Here is a 23,737-nt window from a genome sequence, read left to right on the forward strand (position 1 = left end):
TGGATCCGGTTTTATCCAAACGGAGAGCCGGGGCTAACGTTAGCTGGGAGGCTAGCTGGCTGTGCTTCCCTCCGGTCATGCTGAAAAAAACAAACTTCTTTTTGGTTTATAACGGCGGTTGGCAACCAGCGTATTAGGTGCATTACCACCACCTTCTGCTCTGGAGTGTGGACCAGAGATTAAATAATATAGTAATGAACCATGGAAACATAAACATCAACTAGGTCACATGTTATGGAACAAGTGAACTTTCTGTACTTATGTTTCCTGGATTATAAAGAACATTGTTGTGATTTATTAAGAATCTCATTTGATATAAAACTATGTGATAGTTGAATCTTTTGTTTGTTTGTAGTTTTATTATAAACCGTGAGTGTTTCTGAGTGTTTTCTACTTAAAGAAAAGTTAAAGTTGCACATTATTCAGCAGGGAGACATAAGGAGGAGGAAGCGTCGGTAGCCTGAGGTCGTTTTGTGGACTCGATCCAGATCGTGTTCTTCCTCCTGACTAATGGCTCCTCACGTCTCCTGGATCAGGACTGAGACTTAATAACGGTGCAGTTATCTGCTGCCATGATCAGACGTCTGAATGACATGAAGAGTAAATGCTTCAGAGCTTTAAGTTAAGACACCGTGGGTTCTGCTGGTTTTTGTGACGCTGCTGTTTGTTGTAACGTGGTCTTCACACTCGTTTCTTACATCATCCTCGACTCTTCGTATCTCTAAAGAATCAACCGTAGACGGACGTTTTTCAGCTTTGAGATGATCGTCTGGTGTTTGAGGGTCGACTGACTGTCAGAACTTTACTCACTCTGTGGTTGATATTAACTTTATTTAACATAAAGACTTTACAAAGGATTTAAAATATGACTTTACTAAATAAAGTCAGTATTTGTAAAACTAATTGTTTGAATGACTGAGACTGTTACAGTGTTTATGTATTTTTATGTGCTTTCTTCTCATTAGGACTGTAAAACCAGCTTGTTATTACAGCAGACTAACTCCACACGTACAGTATCGTCTCTTTACTGCGGGTCGTCGATCTCTGTATGTTTCTCTTTAACTGGGCCTCCAGTCACTCAGCAGGATGGTTATCCAGGTCACGACTGGTTGGCCTCCACAGTTTTCCTCCTCATGTGCGGAGACACGCAGCGATCTCTACGTCTGTTACTCAGCCTGTCGTCTCTGCTCGCCTCCGCCTTCATCTGGCCGGCGAGGATACACGCATCTGTGAGTACAACAACGTGAAGTACAGCGACAGAAGTACTATAGCTGGAAGCACAATCCTCTCACTGTAGAAGCTACTCAGACTTATTAACATATGTCATTATACAGAACATGCCTTAGCTTCAATGTATTGATGGTGCTTTGGTTCATATCCAAATGTGCAGAAACTAACATGCAGGGTTTCTGTTTCTTTTCTACTTGACATTAAAATGCACAGAGCCACACGAGCGGATGTGTTGTTGAGATTTGGGAGTTGTGCATGTCAGCGTCTCTGCAGGCGTCTCTGACCCTCAACACTCTGCTCCGACTAGATCCGCAGAGATGTTTTTATGTATCTTGGCAGAATTTAAATGATAACTTTACAGGTTTTTGTCTCGGGTGATCCATGGAGTGAATATTTACATAAAAAACGTTGCCACATGTGGCTTTACCTAGAAACACATCACTGCAGTCCAGTCAAACTGTCACTGACCACTGGGCTCGGTCGGGTTTGACATCATATTACAACAAGCTGAGTCTTTCTAAGAGACGATGTTTAGCCTCAGATCCTCAGACGAGTCCGTCAAGTCTACATGTTAGACTAAATTACAGAATATAAATATATATATACTGTATGTGTATTTGAGGGAAATGGAATATGAATATGTGGGCAGGGTTTACTTACAAGAAGGATTTAAATAAAATGCTTGAGATCTGATTGGGTCGTTCAAAAGTGGTTGTGGGTGTGTGGAGGACTGTTGGACTCCACCCCAAACCCCCAGGAGCAGAACCGGGCTGTGAGGCCAATTTCACATAGCGGCCAAACTGTGTAATTATAACGTCAGGTGACGCTACTGGGCCCAAAAAGACTTTTTTCCATAGACTTACATTGTGAAAGAGACGTCAGCATCATAACCCCTGAGATGACTCGTCTCACTATCAGGATTTGATCCGTTCGGTCTGATCACATTTTGAAAGCCTAAAAGAGCCGCACGATTGAATTGTTTTCTCCCCGTTCATGTTAGCCGGAGAGCTAAACCGGAAGTAGCCACTAGTGCGGTCGCTCTCTGGGCACAATGATCCCAGAAGATCCAGATACTTTTATACACTGAAGTCAAACTTTTTTGGCTTCATGCGCCACTGAGCGACTCTCATAGGAATGAACGGGGCTCCGCCTCCGACGCTGTATCCGGTTCTATCCATGCTCCTCCCACATCACCATGGTGTTAGACGGGAAGGATGAAAGATAAATTAATTAGGTTCTTTATGAAAGTAAAGTAATTTTTTGCTGACTGAGATCCAAACACAGACCTGCTACTAGCATGTTGCTCTGCTAGCTGCTACCATCAGTGAGCTAACGGTCAGGTGTGGTTTTATATGACGGGCGGGTCAACGAGACCCACATGACCACTGATTGGATCCATTTATGTATTTATGTAAGATGAGTCATCGGAAATGTTTTCATGTATTACAGGAAGAGAAAATAGAAGGATTTTGATTTAAAAAATGCTAAAAACAAACATATATTTGGCAGATAAGGAGATAAATGAATAACAAACACAGAGACACAGAGTTAGAACTTTATTCCACTGTGGTTTTATTGTCTTTTACATGTAGTTGCTTTATTGTTTTAATGATCATTATGTAAAACGTGTCACTTTCAGAGGCTTATGGTGTAGACTTCTGTCTCTTGTCCTCATTTAATCCCTCATATCTGATCCGCAGCACGTCAACAATCACATGGAAGGAACAGCAAAGAGAACACATGAATACATGAAGAAGATGATGATGATGATGAATCCTAAAAACTTTTTTTTTTACCTAACGATTTTCAGTTCGACTCTTTGTCTTCCTTTTATCAAAATGGTGAAAAACAAACAGAAACAAAGAAGAGTAGCAGGATAAAAGAGATAAATGAGGAAAAACAGCTGGATATAAAACAAAAGAGTGAAGCGGATGAATAGTCGAGCTGAGAGGAAGAAGCCTGAAGTTTAAATCTTTGTAAATTACAGGGAAGAACTGAGGTGCTGAGATTAAATTTAGCCGTCATTATACCGACGTCTGTCATCTGGTCGTCTCGTCAGAGCCAATTACGGCTCAATTGGACTCGACTGAATGTGAGTTACGTGCTGCTGAGCGGGTGAATTTCTCCACACGGCGGTTTCGCCTCCAGCTACCCGACCGGGTCGATTCTGTCAATATCTCAGAAAGGGAACAAATAATTAAAAAAAGGCAGAAGCACATTTCAAAGGGAATGTGGACATGTAGTACATTAACTCACACACATGCACACAAAGCATCACGCTGTGCTCCAGATGTTCCTCACGGAGCTGCTGATTCACAGACATCTAGATGTATATATATGAAATGAAGGGAAGTAAAAACCTTGTGTGTGTTGTCGTTCAGATCCATGTTCCCGTGGCGGCGGCTCAGTCAGGAATCCCTCCGGTCTACTGGTGCACAGCTCACTATGTGGAGATGCTGCTGAAAGCTGAAGTTCCTCTGGTTCACTCTGCCTTCAGGATGTCTGGATTCACTCCGTCACAGGTATCATCAACCTTTAAGTGGTTATTTGAAACATGAGACATTTTCATATAAATTAATACACATGTTGCCAAAATTACAGAATAATACAACTCAACGGTAGTTCAGGAGGTTTTCTGTTGATGTTTGAGTGTCTCAGTAGCCGCCAGTCAAAGTTCTTCTATTTAATTCCTTTTTTTATGAAAAGATTATTATTCTAGGGAGTGATCTACAGATAGCAGAAGTTTAGAACAACAAATATTAATTATTCTTTATATTGATTTAGCCAACAAATATTTATACAGTGATTAAAAGGAAAGTATGGAGACATATTGAGGGATAAAACATTAAAGTCCTGGAAGATTTTCCATCATTGTGTTTGGAGGTTGTTTGTTGTTCTACATTGAATAATAACATCTAATATGAATTTTTTCACAAATTATAAAGACTTAACTTGTTTTGTCATTTGAATTATACAGCAGGAGCAAAACAGACATTTATAATAATCTGCAACATCAACGTGTCTCCCATAATTATTACAAATAACACAAATAAACAACTGTTCAGCTCATCAATACAAACTGAAGAAGAAATCATACAGCTGAGAGGAAGATCAGGACTCAGAGCCATCCTCATCCTCACCTTCATCCTCACCATCACCCTCATCCTCACCCTCATCCTCATCCTCATCCTCATCATCATCCTCACCCTCATCCTCATCCTCATCCTCACCCTCATCCTCACCCTCATCCTCACCCTCATCCTCATCCTCATCCTCACCTTCATCCTCACCCTCATCCTCATCCTCAAATTATCCTCATCCTCACCCTCATCATCCTAACCCTCATCCTCACCTTCATCCTCATCCTCATCCTCATCCTCATCATCATCCTCATCCTCACCCTCATCCTCATCCTCACTCTCATCCTCACCCTCATCCTGATCCTCAAATTATCCTCATCCTCATCCTCATCCTCATCCTCACCCTCATCTTCATCCTCATGGACTAGTATAAGAGGCACTGAACTGATGAAACTAGTATCATGTTAGTCGTGAAGATGCTGCATGTTTATAGAGTTTATAGATTATTTCTATCATTGTTTATATTTAGTAATCCATGCAGCTGTTTTATGCTCATTCAGTGTATTTTAACTGTAATATTCATTTATAGTCTGAACCAGATTCACTCTGCTGTTAAACTGTATTATTTGATATCACATTATCATCATCAAGCTGAACTATTGGACAGATTGAAACTGTTTCCACACACAGACATGATGAGACCAGATAAAGTGAACTAAAAGCTGCAGATCTTTGAGGTTCAGGGTTCATGTGAGTCGACACCAGTAAAAATAATTCACATTTTGTAAGAAAGACAATCTGCAAATAACACTTTAATCTCATAACTCCTTCAAGATCTGTGTGAGTATAATATTTAATCTTCTCTTTGCACTGAGTACGAATCGTGCTGCTAAAACTAATACGCTGTTCAACATGGAATAAATTATAGTGATAATGTACATTTACAGAAAGTCAAAGTCAGACTGATGAAGCTTTAGTTTCTGTATAAAGCGCCGGTAATTAGTCTTAATTAAATATTATATTCTTACTTTTATATCTGTGTAATATTTTCCGTTCTGTTCACGCTGAGCTTCACAGATCAATAAGAGACAATCATGAATATTGATGAAGGAAATAAAAAAAAAAACAGAATTTAATTTAGATTCACTGAATTCAAACATTTCCTGCTTAACGAGTGTTAGCGAGCCTGTCAAAATAAAACCTCATTACTGATGTAATTGAGACCCAAAACAAAGTAAAAGGCCTTTCTAACCTCTCTGCTGTTTTAACCTGTGACTGATTCTCCTTTTCATCCTGCTTTGACTTCAGTTGACTTTAAAAACACTGAAACACAGCTTTGACATTGAATCTTTATTCTTTTGTCATAACAGCAGTTGTGAAACGTTAGATCTTTGCTTCTCGGCACTTGATTCTTTTGACACAGACGACTTCGCTCTCACAAACAACCAGGTAGAAAAAAAAAAGCTTTTTCACCTTGAATCCTGTAATGTTTGATCCTCGTCTTCTCCTGTGTGTGTGTGTGTGTGTGTGTGTGTGTGTGTGTGTCGGCGGCGGCTGACGGTTGAGGCTCATATAATGTGGCGACGGCGGTGCTTATAAGACATTTGCATCAAAGAATCCGAACTCGCCGTCTCCACGGTGGAGGTGATACGTTAACATTCAGCTCATCTCTTTTGCTCTTCAAGGCGATAATGGGCACCTGTTCTTCAGTCAGAAATGGAAATAGCTGTTCCAAAAGTTTGAGCTTTTGAACGGCTGACACAGCAGCGGCGGCGGTGGCGGCAAATGAAGCATTATACACCTCTGACATTCATTCAGTGGAGGTTGAGTGCAAACGTGTGGGCTGCAACCAGAAAATAGAGCAATGCCTCGGGAGTAGGTGTGTGTTTGTGACAGAAAGACACATTTTTAGCTGTTTGGAAATTGTCTTCAGAGCCGCAGCAGAAACTATAAAGAAGCTGAGTCACAGCGAGACACATGAAGGCGTGAAGCTGCTTCACCTGAACCTCTCTGATGTCGGATTAGGAGGGTTTATGTCCGATAATTTCTGTAACTCTCTGAAAAACCCGACAATCCGACGTTTACATCCACTTAACGCCAGCTGTGTGGAGACGAGGAAGAAGCTTCTCTCTCTGACTCTCCTTCTGTCGTTCTGTACACAAATATTTCTGCCACTTTTCATGTGAACAACTGAGTCTTGACATTATGAATGAAAAACATCGCTGTTATCCTCATATTTAAACAATATCACTTCTTCCTTCTGTCTATGGTCGTCTGCTTGTGAGGCTGTTCAGAACGACTATCAACACATTTGATTTGCAACTTCTCTTCAAGCATAACTGGTCTCAAAGGTTTGTTCATGTGTCTGAAGTAGGGATGCACGATATTGGATTTTTTGCCGATATTTCCAACTCATTGTGACCGATTGCTGATACCGATATATGCACATATTTTTTTCCAGCTGGCTGAGGAGACAATTACGCATGCAAGCATAGATTGTACTAATTATGATCAAGAAAGACAATATATGAAGGAAGAACTGAGGAAGACTGGAGTTCAGGAGCTCAGCATTAAAACTTTAATGAACCTGCCAAGTGGGAGCAGCAGTAGAGTTTTCATTGAGTTTATTAGACAGACAGGATTAATGTGTAGGATTTAATCTCTGGTCCACACTCCAGAGCAGAAGGTGGCGGTAATGCACCTAATACGCTGGTTGACAACCGCCGTTATAAACCGTTATAAACCAAAAACAGAGTGGTACATCCCGTCAGCCAAGGTGTTTCCTATCTGTGCAGCCGAACAGAGCAGCTCCTCCGCGGACTGTTTCACCCTGACGGTCCTGGTGTTTCCTCCGCAGGCTCCACTTCACTCAGCTGCCCGTCTGACCTGCTGCTTCTTCCCACTTTAACCTGAATAACAAACCGGGGCTAACATTAGCTGAGAGGCTAGCGGAGCGTTAGCTGCAGCATGGCCGGACGGAGGCACAGCCAGCTAGCCTCCGCTAGAAGAAGCAGCGGGTCTGACGGGCAGCTGAGTGAAGTGCAGCCTGCAGAGGAAACACCGGGACCGTCAGGGTGAAACAGTCCGTGGAGGGAAGCGCAGTTATGCGGCGGAGGAGAAGGCAACAAATTGGCCTCTCAGCAGAAAATGTTAATATCGGCCGATACCGATGACGTGCCGATAATATCATGCATCCCTAGTCTGAAGCCCTTTTAACACTGCTGGCTGTATCTGTCTGTTGAAGCATGTTTGTCATTGAAGCATCATGTTGATGATGTCATCATGATGTCGCTCACATGTTGCATTATTCTGGATTTTGTGTGTCTATGCGTTTGGCATGAATGCAAACTGAAAATTTAGGTTGTGATGGGATTTTTTCACACATTTTTTTCCCCAAACAATGAACTGATCTGACATGGAAAGAATCAAGTTCATTCAGCGTTTCGTGGTTTATTAAATTGGTTTTATTTATTTTTTTATGCATAAGAAATTATATTTTTTTACATGATAAATGTATTCTGTGTTCTCAGAAGGTTTATTTCATCTCTGTCTGTGTAGGATATTTAATTTTGTGCTACTGTGAAGCCGTTGCTTTGAGACTTGTAGTATGTTGACAGTGTTACTGGAATGTTACTGGATGTGACTCAGTGAAGCTGCCGTCGTGGCTTTTATAGAAAAGTGACTCAGGCTCTTAATGTCTTGTTTATGTGTCACATTTATGTGACGGGGTGCGTGTCTGAAAGGTTCAGTTCCCTCTTTATTCGCCCAGAAAGAAGCTCTGAGATGAAAACATCATCATCACCTCGTTATCTCAAATCACAGACGTTCGCTTTTTCTTGAGAAGACATTTGGATTTTTTAAAAGAATCTTTAAAAATTGACACAGGATATGATCATATCATCATGAAGAGATGCGACTGAAAGCCTCTGAACAATAACACTGAATTATCCACCATCTCTAGAGGAACGATATCACGGTGACCTGACCTGCTCAGATTAATAACAGCTCTGAAAGCCTGTTTATGGCAGAAGAATACAGTCACAGTCACCTTTACCCCCCCTGAGTTTTAGCTCTCAGGAACAGCAACAACAGAGGAAAAGCACATTTTGCTGCTCTCAGAAAACAAAGTGCTCTTGGAAAGACCTTGAAGGGATTTATAGTCACAGTGAGGACTGAATGTGTGCTTGTTTTTCTGTCTGTGGGTTTAAAAACAAAGGACGCCGTGGATTCATCCTTCTGTTTTTATGACAACACACACATTAGGATGTGATTAGAGTTCAGCCGAGGAGGGCGGCGTTAATAATCGAATATATTTAAGAAGCGTAAGTGATGCTTGTTTGTATGCTTCAGCATCGTTAGGGAACACAGCAGCCAATTACTGGCATGACAATGAATTTAAAGGCAGAGTTGTTGCTGTTTGTCGTCTGTCGAATGTTTTGGGAAACTGGATTTAAAGGTTGGAGCTCAGTCGGAGTTAAAATCCAATCATAATCAATAAGGAGGCAGGAGGCCGAGTCTAGACGTTAGTTACAGCACAAGAAGACCACACAGTGTCCTTAATAAAAGAGGCGACACATCAAGATTTTATTTGTTTACCAGAAACAAGAAGCAGAGCGATGAGGTAAAAGACATACTTACTTACACAAAACCCAGTGAAGGAGAGAAAATGACTTTTACTTTGTTATTTTATTACATAACTGAACACTGACATGCTAACTACATACTTAATGTTGCTACGCGTGTCAAGTTTTCAGTTCTCTGACAGATTTGACACTCGAGTCTTTATACATTTTGAAACAGTGGTCCTAGTTTAAGAAATTATGATAATGAAAAATGTAAGACCAGACTGTTATTTCATTCAGACATAGACTATAGTTGGATGCTCAGCTTATATACTTGGAGGAAGGAAGTTATGAGGAGGGTTTTAATGTTCATTTTCATCACATCCAACAGAAGTGAAACAGTGAGTAGAAGCAGCTTTATGCCTCTAACAGCACTTTAATAACATCAATATCTACCACAGCAGATGAACATGACTCAATAATAATATACTGGAAGCTTTACTGCAAATTCAAACAATGACATATTCACAGGACTTATTAGGGACCGAGCCCAAAAGGAGGACCCTGTTGTTCATCGTGTGTTTGTGTGTTTCTTTGTTTCTTTCTGTCTTTCTTTATTATTACGCCACTTAAACCCTTAATTTGACCCCCTAAACATGCTCAAAAACTCACCAAATTTGGCACGCATATCAGGTCTGGTAAAGAATTTGATAAAATGTAAGAATTAACCCCAAAGTGCCAAAATGTGCTCTCTAGCCACCTATGTAACTAAAATGGCCGCCATGGCCCGTAGGAATGTCGTAGAGAGATCAAACCAAAACTCAATTATTCGTCTCATCAAGACCTACAAATCATACACTGACACCCCTGACCTAAATCCAACAGGAAGTCCGCAATTAGCCTTTCAAAATAAGACTTTGCCCCAATTTTGGACCCCGAACAAACGCTATCTCCTCCAAGGGCGTTAATGGTATCGGTTTCAAACTTAAATAGATGACTTATGACACTATGCTGAAAAAAAGTTGTTAAAAACTTTGTAATAACTTGAACGGTTTGGATTTTATAAGCCCTGAAAGTTGCAGTCCCACATCACCCTTACAATGTAAACCATTGGGGAGACAATCTATGAGCATGAACTTTGTGTCAAACAGAGGCTTCTGATGTCTAAACTATTAGTCTGACCACTTTCAAACCTGTATCAATGGATTCGCCACGAAATTTCCTACTAAAATATCATTTTTAATGTAAGTTTCGGCCAAAGTCATGGGATTTATGAGGATATTTCACAAGAAGCGTACTCTAAAATCCTCCTCTCCAACTGCTCCTGGTGATGTCACTCCCTCAGTGCTGTGAAACATTCCGCAATACACACTCATTATAAAATCACAGGAGGAGCAAGAAAAGACTTTAAAACTCACACTCTAATATCTCAAAAACAATAAAAGATAGAAAAAACATGTAAATTCAAGATTTGTAGGTCAAAGTCTCATGACTCATTTAAAGTTCAAATGTGGTCTGTATCTAAAACTATGTGGAAGCAGTAAATGTTCAAAAAGGTGTGTGTTCGCTCACACTCTCCATTCAAATATATGAGTATTTTTCTGTGTCCAGCTGCAGTTACTTATTGTCTCTACACACCTGACAGTACACATGTCAATCAAACTTTCAAAATAAAAGCACACCACACTTGTAAGAAATATCCCTCATTTTTAAAAAGCAAAACGATCTGATCCCGACGGGCCAGAGTGCGACGTCCCGACCAACACTGCTTGTAGCTTTAATTAAACATGTTTTTTTTGCTCTAATAAATATATTATAATGAAGAAACACAGAAAAGATTGATGAGAGACATATTATAGTAACATATTTGATTACAGGATGAGGTCATCATTTCTTTCACCTGTTAGATGTAAACTGCTCTGACATGGTCACATATTCTGTAATAATCCTGTAAATCACACTAACTGGTCTTTTCTTCCTCCCTCAGATGTGCCTCCACTGGCTGACTCAGTGTTTCTGGAACTATCTGGACTGGACAGAAATCTGCCAGTACGTCTCCACCTGCGTGCTGATGGGTCCCGACTACCAGGTTTACATCTGTGTGGCTGTTCTCAAACATCTGCAGCCAAACATCCTGCAGCGCACTCAGTCCCAGGAGCTGCAGGTCTTCCTCAAGGTGAGACGCTGTAGAGCACAAACACAAACCAAAACCAAACCAAGAGACACGACTTCCTGTCAGACGCTGCCTCGTGTATCAGCTGTATGTTCTGACACTGAACTGTGGCCATAAACAGACTCTCAGGTATTAATGCAGCTTCAGCCTTCAGAACTGTGTATGTCAAATAAAATATTATGAATAATAGCATTGAAATATATACAGTAGGACTGTTTCATTATCAATGAATCTGCTGATTATTTTATTTATTAAGATGTTTGATTCAAAAACGTATGAAAAGTAGAAGATCCTCACGATGGAGACGTAGAAACTACAGATTAGTCCATTAATCGATGAGTTGATAGACATGAAAATAATCAGAAACTATTGATAATCGATTAATCTTTTAAGTGAAAGTGTCTGATTTGATGTTTCCAGGTTGTTAAATGTGAGGATTTGCTGCTTTTCTTGGTCTTAAATGACAGTAATTTGAATATATTTTAGTTTATTCGAGAAAACAAGACATTTAATGTACTTCAGGACGTTTTTCACTGGTTTTGAATAATCAATTAATCAGAAAATACATTTTCAGATTAATTGATAATGAAAATAATAAATAATACTTGCAGCCTTATAAACCATTAATCAATTTCCAAAATAGTTTCTATTTCAGTTTCTATTGATTGTCTGAGTGATTAAATTTGATTGGTTATTTAAAGGTGTTTAAACCATAGACTGTATAAAAACATGGACGTAGTTACCGTGACGACACCTGTTGGTTTCTGAAGAGCGGTTTTGAAGCTCAATGGGAGCTGCTCCGGCCGTCGCCATCTTGGCAGTGCGTGACGCTGCCTAACTCCCAGCCAATCAAAAATGGGCAAAGAGGCGAGGCCGAACGGCTGAAACAAGCCATCTAGCGGCTGGCGGACCTGTCACTCAAAGCAGCCATGTCCTTCATTATGCAGAACTTTACGGCTTAATAAAATTTAAACGGGTGAGTTATAAAAAAATTCACCCCCCGTACAGTTGTCATGAAAGGAGAAATTAGCTACAGAGACCAAAACCGTTGTTTGTACCAGGCTGTAAACATGTTTATTTCTGCTGTAAAGTTGGACATTTTAACATGGGGGTCTATGAGGATTGACTCGCTTTTGGAGCCTCAAGTGGTCGTTCAAGGAACTGCAGTTTTTGGCTTCATTTTACAGCCCCGGAGGTTGCTGCTTGGTTTAAACACCAACCACTGGATGTTCCACAAATCCACAAACTGTTGACTTAAGAGCCCAAAAAATACTGTGAAGTCACATCAAATGCAAGACAAGTGTGCTTCAATCAATCAATCAATCAATATCTCAATACCATGGCCTCAGTTTACCATTTGATATTATTTTATTTTCTTATCCTGAACCTCATCCTCAGTTGAGTTTTTAGTTTTAAGCTTTTTATTACATGCGGCAGAGAATTATATTATTATATTTCTGTCAGTGGAATAATTTATTTAATGTTTGGATGTCGGGCTGCTGCTTTGAAATATAGATATATTGAGATATGAGCAGATTGAAAAGGTTAGAACAACACATAACAACATATAAGACAGATCATAAAAACAATGAGACCAGTTGGATATTTACTAACAGCTGATTGGCTGCAGGATGATAATAAAGCGTCAGAACCAGATGTGATCGTCGCTCTTCTCTGGATGAGTTCACTGAATATTAGAAGACGAGTCCCAACGTTCCCAGTGGATAATTAAACAGCTGATGATGAAGTTTTAATCTCTCTTGAGTGTAAACAATAATAAACAATAGACACTGTTCATCAGAAGGAGATGTATGACGGGTGGAGGTTAAAATTAATTGATAAAAAAATGGAGGTGAATTAAAAAATAGAGCAATAAATTATCAGGTGATTTGATTAAAGCGGCCAAGTTTCATCATTTTCTCATCTTTCATTCATCATTTACATCATAAAACTACAATTTATCATTTAATGAAACCTCAGTGATGACATGTATGTGATTTATGAAATAGAGTGATAGATTGTCTATTGATTGATAAACCTGATCAACATTTTATTTGAATCGGTGTTGCTCTGATAATCAGCTGATCTGTGTTTCATCATTTATCCTGCTGACTGACTGACTGATGAGTTTTTATCTCTCAGCCACGACTTCCTCTGAGACTCGCGGCTCCCATCTATGAATAGACGACATCAAGTTTAATTATTTACAATTTCAGCTCTAAAGCAACTAAACTTAGCAACTAAAAAGTAAGGAAACGTGGCACCTCCTCCTCATTCTGGTCACACACTGCTGTTGGGACGGCATCCTATTCTTCAACCAGCATTTGTCACCAGGCTGTTGTGGCTGTGTATGGTTCTTCCACACGCTACTGAGGCTCCTGTTTGTTAAATGAATAAATTGTTAAATTGCCAATATGTCTTGTTTCTTCTAACTTCAATCATCCAATCCACCAAACACCAAACAAGAGTCAACGGCAGAATAAGCTGTTTGGCATCGGCAGAGAAGATTTGGCAAATTTTTCATGGGTGCAACCCACATACTCAGCTCTGCTGCTCATCCCATTAATGCATGTTCCTTACAAATGTGGCTCCATTTAAAAGGGAAATAAACAGGCTTTCCAACGGAATAAGATTTATTGCCAAGAAGCATCGTTACAACAAAGAAATAATCTACCAAACACTAATTTCCCTACTTTTTGTTACTTTTTGTGCTAAGTTTATATAAGAGTCAAAATTCCCCGTAAAACAAACTCAACTCATCACAGTCTCACACTTTTCAACACATTAATGTCCTTGAAAGAGTATTTTTACAGAGCTTCTTTCTAAAGTTACCAGTTTGCAGAGTGTGAAATCTGTTTGTCCTTCAGACACGTTTGATTGGCAGCAGAATCGACCAATAGAAGGTCGTAAACTGTTTCTACGGTTCAGCCTGTGTTTAGTCTCACTGGTGAAGTTTCTGTCTGGATTTAAACTGTTTAATTTATTGATTAATTATCATTTTAATTGATACGTTTGTCAGTTGATACATACACGTGTTCAGCTCTCAAACGATAATCAATCAGCTCGTTATGAACTGCTGCACTAGTGACTGATGAAGGAAACACGACTGTTTTAAATCAAACAGGCTTTAAATGAATCAAATCACCTGATAATTTATCTATTATTATACGAACACACACAAACTTCTCTGAAACTCAGATATACTGCAGACGTAGAGACGAACACCAGCTGGAGGGAGACGGACACAAAACCCCAACAGGGAAACAGAACTTTGTGTTTGTGTGTCTATATTTCTATATCTATATCTGCTTTGATGCTTTATAAAAAAGCTTTTTTTCTGTCGGCAGCACACTCTCACTGCTGTTTTAGAAATTAAGAATGAAAAATAAAATTCTCTTGAAGGTATAAATATGAATATTCCTGGAACAATAAGCCGTCTTCTGCTCACATTTTCCATCCAGCGTTCATTCATGATTCACATTCATAATTAATAAAAAAACCTCCACAGAACCTCCCACTCGGAGACGTTTCAGTGAACTGAAAGTTAACGTTTCATTGCTCTGTGAATCTCTGCTAGATGTGCACGAGCAACATTTAACTGCGGCGTCGTGAGTGAGACGTGAAGCGCTCCTCGTCCTCGTCCTCGTCCTCGTCGTCATCATCACTCATTAAGCGTTTCAATCGGTGTCGTCTGTGAGCTGATAGCTCTGGTGTTACATCGCCATCAGCCCGCCGCTGAAAGTTTCTGTGAATAAAAAATCAGTTACGGAGGCTTTATCTGAGGAAGCTCTTCTAATGAGCTGTAGCATCAAAAACTGCTGCATGACACACACTGAGAGAGTGTGTGTGTGTGTGTGTGTGTGTGTGTGTGTGTGTGTGTGTGTGTGTGTGTGTGTGTGTGTGTGTGTGTGTGTGTGTGAGACAGTCTTACACAATCTTTGTCCTGAGTTGAACTGTTTAAAGTTTTAAGACGTGTCGGTTTGCGTCCGACGGCCTTTTCTCTCCTCTTCTCCTCTGTGGGAACAATGTGATGGAAGCATTTTACCCAGAAAGTTGTGGTATTAGAACACACACAAACACACACACACACACACACACACAGACACACACTTCCACCCCTGTACTCTTATCCTGTCTCATTGGGGGGTGTATCTATATTTCATCTAAATTAAAATTTGAAAAGGCAAATGACTTGTTACAATCCTTCAGAGTCTGTCTGGAGCTTGAAGTAGTGAAGTTATATATATGTGTGTGTGTGTGCGTGTGTGCGTGTGCGTGTGTGTGTGTGTGTGTGTGTGTGTGTGTGTGTGTATATGTGTGTGTGTGTGTGTGTGTGTGTGTGTGTGTGTGTGTCTGCTGACGTGATGCTGCAGGAAACCACAAACCAAACTAAATCTCCAGTCGTTTGTCACCAGACAGACGGACGGCTGCTGCTCCGTCTGCAGGTTGTTTGATTCCACGCTCAGACTTTCCTGCTCGCTCACATTATTATTCGTTAATTTCCAGAAACAATAGTTAGTAGTGCTCGTATAGTGATTCCTACTGTAGCTTCTCACCAGATAACTGATCAGACACATTAAACAGTAACTTATTAGCCACCCTGTTATATTCTAAATGGCTGCAGATGTTTTGTATTTACTACCGTGTGTGTTCTTTTACAGACACATGAAGTATGCAGTTACCATGAAGTCAGCGGTCGTGCACCAGTGCACGCTGACGTGTCTACTGTAAATCACAGGCAGTCAAACCTTTTTGTTAAAGCTGCACATACGGTTTTAACATAAAGGTGTGAAGTCTGTAGGAACAGTTGTCACGGTGAAAGCAGGCAGGAAGAGACGCTTCACTGAGTTCAGTGTCAGAAGAAAAGATTCAAAACAGCATTTACATAAAGTTCACAGAGAGACACGATGAAGGTCCACACACACAGGAGAGGAGGAGGAGGAGAGGGGAGGAGAGGAGGAGAGGGGAGAGAGGAGGGGGGAGGAGGAGGAGGAGGATACAGGAGGAGAGGAGAGGAAGAGAGAGGAGAGGAGAGGAGGAGAGGGGAGGAGCTTAGGGGGAGGAGCCACTGGTGTATCCTACCTGCAAGTGGCAACACCCCTTTGATCCAGTGTGTTTATTGACTGGTTATTGATTGGTTATTGATTGGTTATTGATCAGTCAGCTGATCTGATGGGACAGTAAACTGTTGTTGTGAAACTTCACCAGCAGCAGCTGTTTATATTTATTCAGAAAATAAAAATGACTGAATCACTTTATTATTTTCATCATGAGCCAGAAGCTTTATAATCTCCTTCAGGATCATAACAATAATAATAATAATAATAATAACATGCTGCACAGCTGAGTCTCTGTTCTCATCTTTAAGTAATTAATGAGTTTAAACTGCTGTAGATCAATAATCATCTTCCAGATATCAATATGTAGAAATGATTAACTAACCGTGTCAAGTGTTTTAATTAATGCTACATGAATTTTAAGTTTAAACTGCATCAACTGTTATTCTACTTTATAATTTCTCCATATTGATGTTGTTATTGATGTGCATCATCAGTAGTTGTCGTGTCTCTCGTCCTCGCTGGGAGGAACTGAGACGTGACCGAGGGCAGCGAGGAGACGCGTCAGCATGACGAGAGACTGACTGCAGACGACTGAGGAGCAGGAAGTCGTAACCAAACATTCAACTACACACATTCAACCAGCATGGCGGCGTCACTTAGTGGGAGGAAGTCGGTCAGCATCTGTATGATGAGCTCAGAGCTGCAACCATCAGTCGATTAATTGATTAGTCGTCATGTATCTTTAACATTCTCTGGTTCCTCACGTGTGGAAATGTTTTGGTTTCTATGACAGTGAGTCGGACGCCATTTTTCACCATTTTATAGACCAAACTAAGGCTGCAACTATACAACGATCACTTTAATTATCATATGATACAAGCAAAGCTCAAACACAGGAAACATACTGCTTCATATGGTGATGAGTGACATCTGGTCGGATGCAGTTCAGCTCATATGGACTTGATGAATCACAGGATATGATGTCGACATGCTGAACATCAACTGATACTTTCACAAGTTCAGAGCTTTATATCAGCTGCACATCAAATCTGATGCAAAAACTTTATTAACTTAAACTTCATCATTGATGTTGTTTGCAGATGATATCAGGTAGAAATCCAGTTATTTATTAATCTCCAGCCAGAAACAGATGAACTGTATCAGCCTGATGTTAACATTAATATGTTCTTTAAACTAATCAAACTACTTAATGATTCCAGATGTGTTTCTGTTAGTTTCACCTTGTGTGTAAATCCAGACTCATTTGTCATGTGAGGACAAGCTGAAGAAAAGGTAGAAATGTCTGGTAATTAATGCATTAATTATCTTAGCTAATGGTCTCAGAAGTGCTAACGGTTAATATATCGTGACGATGACGCGTGTCACCTGTTCAACATGAAAATATTCAAACTGAACAATCAGCACAAAGTATATTTTGTGTTAAACTTATAGATCCACATTAGTCAAACCCTGATTCCTACACACACACACACACACACACACACACACACACTATAACACACACACTGTGTTTTTTTTTCATCCTCCTTAATTCTCCCGGAGAAAATAACAAACCAAAAATACTCTCCCAAGTGATTTCCACTGCTTATCTCTCCTCTCCTTCACGGGTTTAACTGTGTCAGCAGCTGCTTCCTGGTGTGATAAATGAACCAACGGGCAAAACAACTTTAGTTTTGATGATTCTTCAGGATTAATCTCCACTGGAATAAAGATTCTGACAGTCCTGCTTCTACATGAGGAAACTTTTCATCCTCACTGTAGCGAACGGGACTCCCACACTAACGAAATATGGATTCAATAGATGTAGAGTTATGTGTCTGCTGCTTTATTAACATCACTATATCATATTAGTCTAGATTGTGATCTCTAATTCATAAAAACATATACGATTCTTCTCTTATAAAGTGTGTTTCATTACTGGAATAATAACTGGACCAGTGTCCTCCATCACACTGGAAACTCATTTCTTGCAGACGTTACTTGCTCCCCTCTGAACGCTCGCTGCTCTCTTTTAAACAATAAAAACCTCTCGCTCCGTTTGCTCTTAATCTATAGTTTTTCTTGCACTTTGCTCCTCTGTGGGATTATTTTATGATCACAGAAATATCAGTTTATAAAAGGACAAAGAACTTTATGCTCAGTGTTGTTGGTTGATGATCGTACTTTCCTCCAATAACGTTTACACACGACAGGTTAGCATGGTCGTGTTGTCAGCAGGTCGACTGGAGTTGTTTAATTTGAATATTTTAGATACGTAAAAGGGTGAAACTATCCAGTATATTAGAGAGAGTGAAGCTGTACTCAGACATTGAGCTGATTTGAGCTAAATGCTAATGTCAGCATGCTAACATGTTCACCGTCTCAGTTTAGCATGTTAGCGTGTTAGCGTTGTCATAACAACTGGAACAAACACACAGATGCTTTCACCAAATTAGAATTTATTGTGATAAAGTAAAGTAATAAACTACTGTGGCATCAGTAGTGTAAACATCATTAGTGCTAATATTTGCTAATTAGCACTAAAGTACAGCTGAGGCTGATGGGAATGTCATTGGTTTAGCAGTTATTTGTTCATAAACCAACGTTTTGGACAATTTAAAATTAATTAAATTATGTAATTAATTAAAGTGGCTTATTATTAAATTAATTAAACTAAAATTTGGACCTGATGTTAGCACTTTAAGGTGGTTAAAGGATCACCAAAATCATCACAGTTCATCCTGAAGGGAACATGAATGTATGAAATTTCACTTAAAACCACAATATAACCTCATGGTGGCGCTAGAGGGACCATCAGGGGATCACCAGTCATCTGAAGGCTTCATCAGCTGCAAACATTAATATCTGGACAAAGTTTTGTGCCGATCCGTCGACCAAATGTTGAGATATTATACAGGTTACGGAAAAATTCTGACCTGCTGTCACCAAAACCTTCAGGCTTCAGAAACTGAAAAATTAACATAATTCTGTGTAGAAGAAATATATTTTTGATTCTCTCCTTTCCAGATGTGACCTCAGGTTTGTCTTGTCCTCCAGACTGGGAACCAGTAAGCTTAATTCCAGTTAGGTGATGTTTATATTAATACATGAAGGAGAGCTAAATGATCAGGATGAGTCTTCAACCTTAAGTTGTTCTCCCAGTATTGACCGTGTTCTCACTGCAGCGCGTCCTTGTCAGTCTTATTTACCTACAGAAATAAAACTGTAATTATATTGTCGTCCAAAAACCACAGCGAGACTGCTGACGAGCTGCAGACGTCATTGAACGATGATCATTTCTGTTTTAACGGCAGAAGGTGAAACGCCGGTCGTGTGCAGCGTCCTCAGGCTGCTAATCGATGACGCCACGTGCAACATAATGCAGAGCAGTCGCACTAATTTACTCTGCGTTGCCCATGAGGTCTGCTGTTGTCGTGACAGATGTGTAGTGCAGCTCCGCCAGTAATTAAAGCAGCTGAAATTAAAACCCGACTGAACAAATGAGCCAAATAAAACGTTCTTTTGTCTCGGCTGATTCTTTTCTCTTAGACAGTTCAGATCAAGACTCGTCTGCTTACGTGAACCCAGGCGGTGAAGATGTTAGTGCGTGTTATAATAACCATGAAGTCCTATTTGTTTCTGCTTTTCAAACATGTAAAACCTCATTACCTCAACGCCAAGCCAGGATGTTGTTTTACTGGCACGGTGCGCCGGCGTTCTGTCCTGGGATTTAATTTGATTTCCTGTGACTTTGAAATAGATTGAATGTAAAGTATTTTAATGAAAAGGTTATATCGAATTATCCACACTTCACGTCCTAACTGAGTGAATGCTAATAAAGTGAGCCACCTTCTGCCCGAGAACCCAAACATTATCTTTCTACCTTCATTTCATAGGACACTTACTTCAGGTTTAAAAAGATGGAGGATGGAGATGGAGAATAATCTGCTCTTTAACAAGTACTGTAGAAACTTTAAATGGTCTGTTGTGCACTTTAAAGGGGATTTAGTATCGCACTTCCTTAATGTTGGGTACTTTTAAGAGACAAAAAAGAAATTTGAAAGTCTGAAGGAAACTGAAGGAGGCCGACGTATCCTGACTTTAGTCCATAATGTGGGTAAAACTACAAGAATTCTGGGTCCTACATTTCCCATAATGCCACATACAGCATAGTTTACCTGCCTGGTGCAGTAAAACACCAACATCTCTCTAAGTGGACGCCTCCAGTTCATAACGAAAGCTTTTTGTTATAAATTTATAGTCTCCAAACTTCAGCTGAGATAGCACTGATGACATCACTATGACATCATCAGGGTATCCAGGGTAACTAGATACCCTGAAGGGAGATTAAACAGCTGTTTGAGCAGTGCGACTTCAACGCAGCAGCTCGTCTGTGCAGAGCGGCTCGACTCTGTTAAACCAGCCTCAACTTTTACAACATGAAGCAACGTCGTCCAGCAGAGCGCCGCCTCGGCCGATCGAACATTCCTGGATGTGGATTATGTTGTAACGAAAGATAACACTGTTGTTGCCGTGAAAACTTTCCAGAGTTGTACAATTGAGTCTGTGAGTGTTATAAATCTCTGTTCAGTGTTCTGGTTCCTGAGAAGCTTTTAAACTAATAAATCTGTTACTCAGACTGGACGTCCTGGATTGTATTTCATGTCTCATAAGTACATGAAGCATCCTGAGTTAGTATAACCTGCCTGCTAAACTGACCTGTATGTTAAAATCGGTGCAGTGCCCCTTTAATTAGTGTTGATAATTACATCAATTCTTCCTGTTTCCTGCAGGAGGAGCCAATCCAGGACTTCAAAGTCAGCGACTACCTGGAGTTCATGGAGGGTCTGGAGAGCAGCTACAGGAGCGTCGTTCTCACTGACATGAAAACTGTCTGTAACCCTGCAGAGTAACAACATGTTCCACAAAGAAAGATCTTTAAATGGACTTTTGAACTTTTAAATTACAGTAACTTCATTACAGATATGTATTTAGTACCTTTATGTATCCTGAACTGAATGTTTCCTGCTGGTCAAACCGCTCAGTGAGCTCAAACCCGGCAGACGGAGATGAATCAGGACCTCGCCATCAGAATAAATACGCTTCAGTTTGTGACGACATTGATGGAAAACAGAAGTTTGGACACAAAATCACCAAAGTTCTCTGCAAGTACTCACATACGGTGTGTGTCATATAAACAGCAGAAAGAAACACTAAGAACAGACATACATTCATTAACAGGCTTAAATGATGAAACTGGTGATATTCTATATTCTTCTTATTGTCAACAAATCCAATGAAAAAACCAGAACCTGATGAATATCTTGTTCTCCTGCACTATAGATCTACTAGAAACACATTAAAGAGCCACACTGCTGCTCTTCTGTTCCTTCATTATATCAACATGGACACTGAAGTTAATGTCCAGTCAGTCCGACACTCGTCCTGCTGCAGATACTCACTGAAGCACCCGATGACATAGCCATAAAAACATTTGAAGTTTTATTGAATGATGATACAATAAAACTTCAGACTGTAACGTTGACAGATTTCTGCTGTATTTGACTCGTTCGGACGCCTCCTCCTGACTCAAAAACTCGTCATTTAACAACCTCGAAGCTGCTGAAGAGGAAACAAAGGAGGGAACAGTGTGATCAGCGGTTAAAGGATTTGCAGATGATGAGAAAAATACAGAATATCATCAGAATATACTCGAGTGGAGTCTGTGAAAGATTACTGATCAAATAGTTTAATGTCATTTTTCTGCTCCTGTACAAAGTTGTACATTTACGTGACTGAACATGATGTGATCATGAACAGCTGTTGTTTAGATTTAGAAAATGTTTTAATTCTGTATTTATTTTTTCCTACAATGTAAATATGTGAAGATCTTTTTGTATTTGCTCAACAAGATGTTCTTGTTCTAAGTATTAAAAGGAGCTTTCAGTCACTCGGTTGATGGATTTTGATTGACGTTACACTTTGTGTGATAAAATGTGTTTTTGTCCAGACAAATTAACAACCTTTTGAATATTCTGTCACTGTGATCTTTCTCAAGTATCACGTCCTCCGTCGGCCTGTAGAGTCCATCCGTCTCATGGCTACGACACACATCATTAATGCCGGGACATGAAACAATGCATCACAGCCTCCGGTGTTTGTGTACTTATGCAGGTCTTTGTATGAAAGATGCATGAGGAAGGTTGTATCATTGCGATAAACCCTCATTAGTAACCACAGCCTTTTCCCCCTCTCTCCCCACGCCGCCGTCCTGTTGTCCCTCTTCAGAAACACTGAGGCCTGAATAATAAATGAGTCCGTCACATCCATCGCACAACAACAGTGTTCAGCAGGTGAATGTGCAGGAGAGAACAGCGAGAGGAACTGATCAAATGTTTATCCCGTAAAATACAGAACCTCACACCGAGCATGTTACTGCTGAGGGTTTAATATTTTAATCACAGCGTACTCAACCTCAAATTTAACTTTAAAAAGGTGCAACAAACAACATTCAGCCCCACTAGATGTCAGCAAACAACCATCTGCTATGCAAAGATATAGAGAAGTAAAGGCGTCCTGAGCAGAGAATGAAGTCACGACTCCCTCTGCATGTGAGCGTGCATGTTAGTGCATGTGAGCGTGCAGGTTAGTGCATGTGAGCGTGCAGGTTAGTGCATGTGAGCGTGCATGTTAGTGTGAGTCCCTCCCCGTGCTCCCAGCATCCATTTTCAACATGGCGGCCGGTCCACACAGCTAAACAGTACAATAGAACATGTCTCTGAAAACGTGAGGCAAAAATAGGTGATACAGTCACAGAATCTTGATCCATACCTGAGCAGCTCTGTCTAGTTTGACAGTTTCCACTTCCTTTTTTTTCCAACTTTATTGATGTCAGCAAACAACTATTTGCTATGTAAAGATATAGTGGAGTAAAGGCGTCCTGAGCAGAGAATGAAGTCACGACTCCCTTCAACCAGTGTTCTTTGTTTTGATAGCCGGTCCAGCCGCTCATGCATGTTAGTGCATGTTAGATAGATAGATAAATATTACTTTATTGATCCCTGAAGGGAAATTCAAATTGTCAAGAGCTCATCAAAATATAAAAAAACTATCCAGTCAATTCAGGAGGAACTGAACAGTCTTGTTGCTGTGGGGATGAAGGATCTCCTGAATCGCTCTGTTCTACAGCACAATGAGAGGAGCCGACTGCTGCAGATACTCCTCTGTCGCTCCAGGAGGCTGTGGAGAAAGTGTCTGCTATTGTCCGTTATAGCTTTCAGTTTGTTCAATGTGCCTCTCTCCACCACAGATCTTAGCGGGTCCAATCTCCTGCCCAGCACTGAGCTCGCTCTTTTGACCAGCTCGTCTAATCGCTGGGTGTTTTTGTCTGTAAGGCTGCCTCCCCTGACCCCCACCATGTGGTAGAACATGGTCATCATTTCCACACACACGTCAAAGGACCTCAGTGTCTGCAGGAAGAACAGAACCCTTCCTGCAGAGGGCGTCGGTGTTAGAGGACCAGTCCAGTTTGTCATCCACAAGGACCCCTAGATATTTGCAGGTGTGCACCACTTCAATGTCCACCCCACAGATTTTCACTGGCTGCAGAGGGGGCTTAGACCTGCGGAAATC

At 40.4% G+C, this 23,737-nt stretch overlaps 1 protein-coding gene across 4 annotated transcripts in view; it reads left to right on the top strand.

Annotated features, from left to right (window-relative positions):
• Window positions 1–22,055, top strand: part of tbc1d32 (TBC1 domain family, member 32) — an 83,948-nt gene extending 61,893 nt beyond the window's left edge. For 2 of the 4 annotated variants that reach the window (XM_042389677.1, XM_042389675.1), the window contains exons 31-34: window positions 1,075–1,229; window positions 3,612–3,752; window positions 10,860–11,048; window positions 15,707–15,974. In XM_042389677.1, the coding sequence (XP_042245611.1) occupies window positions 1,075–1,229; window positions 3,612–3,752; window positions 10,860–11,048; window positions 15,707–15,829 (608 nt within the window). In that variant the 3' untranslated portion in view covers window positions 15,830–15,974. Of the gene's footprint in view, window positions 1–1,074; window positions 1,230–3,611; window positions 3,753–10,859; window positions 11,049–15,418; window positions 15,650–15,706; window positions 15,975–20,898 lie in introns of those variants that run through there. The other 2 variants (XM_042389678.1, XM_042389676.1) reach the window with 2 other exon arrangements.
• The last annotated feature ends 1,682 nt before the right edge of the window (window positions 22,056–23,737 follow it).

This window comes from Thunnus maccoyii, chromosome 17, assembly GCF_910596095.1.
Source record: "Thunnus maccoyii chromosome 17, fThuMac1.1, whole genome shotgun sequence".
NCBI classification, from domain to species: Eukaryota; Metazoa; Chordata; class Actinopteri; order Scombriformes; family Scombridae; genus Thunnus; species Thunnus maccoyii.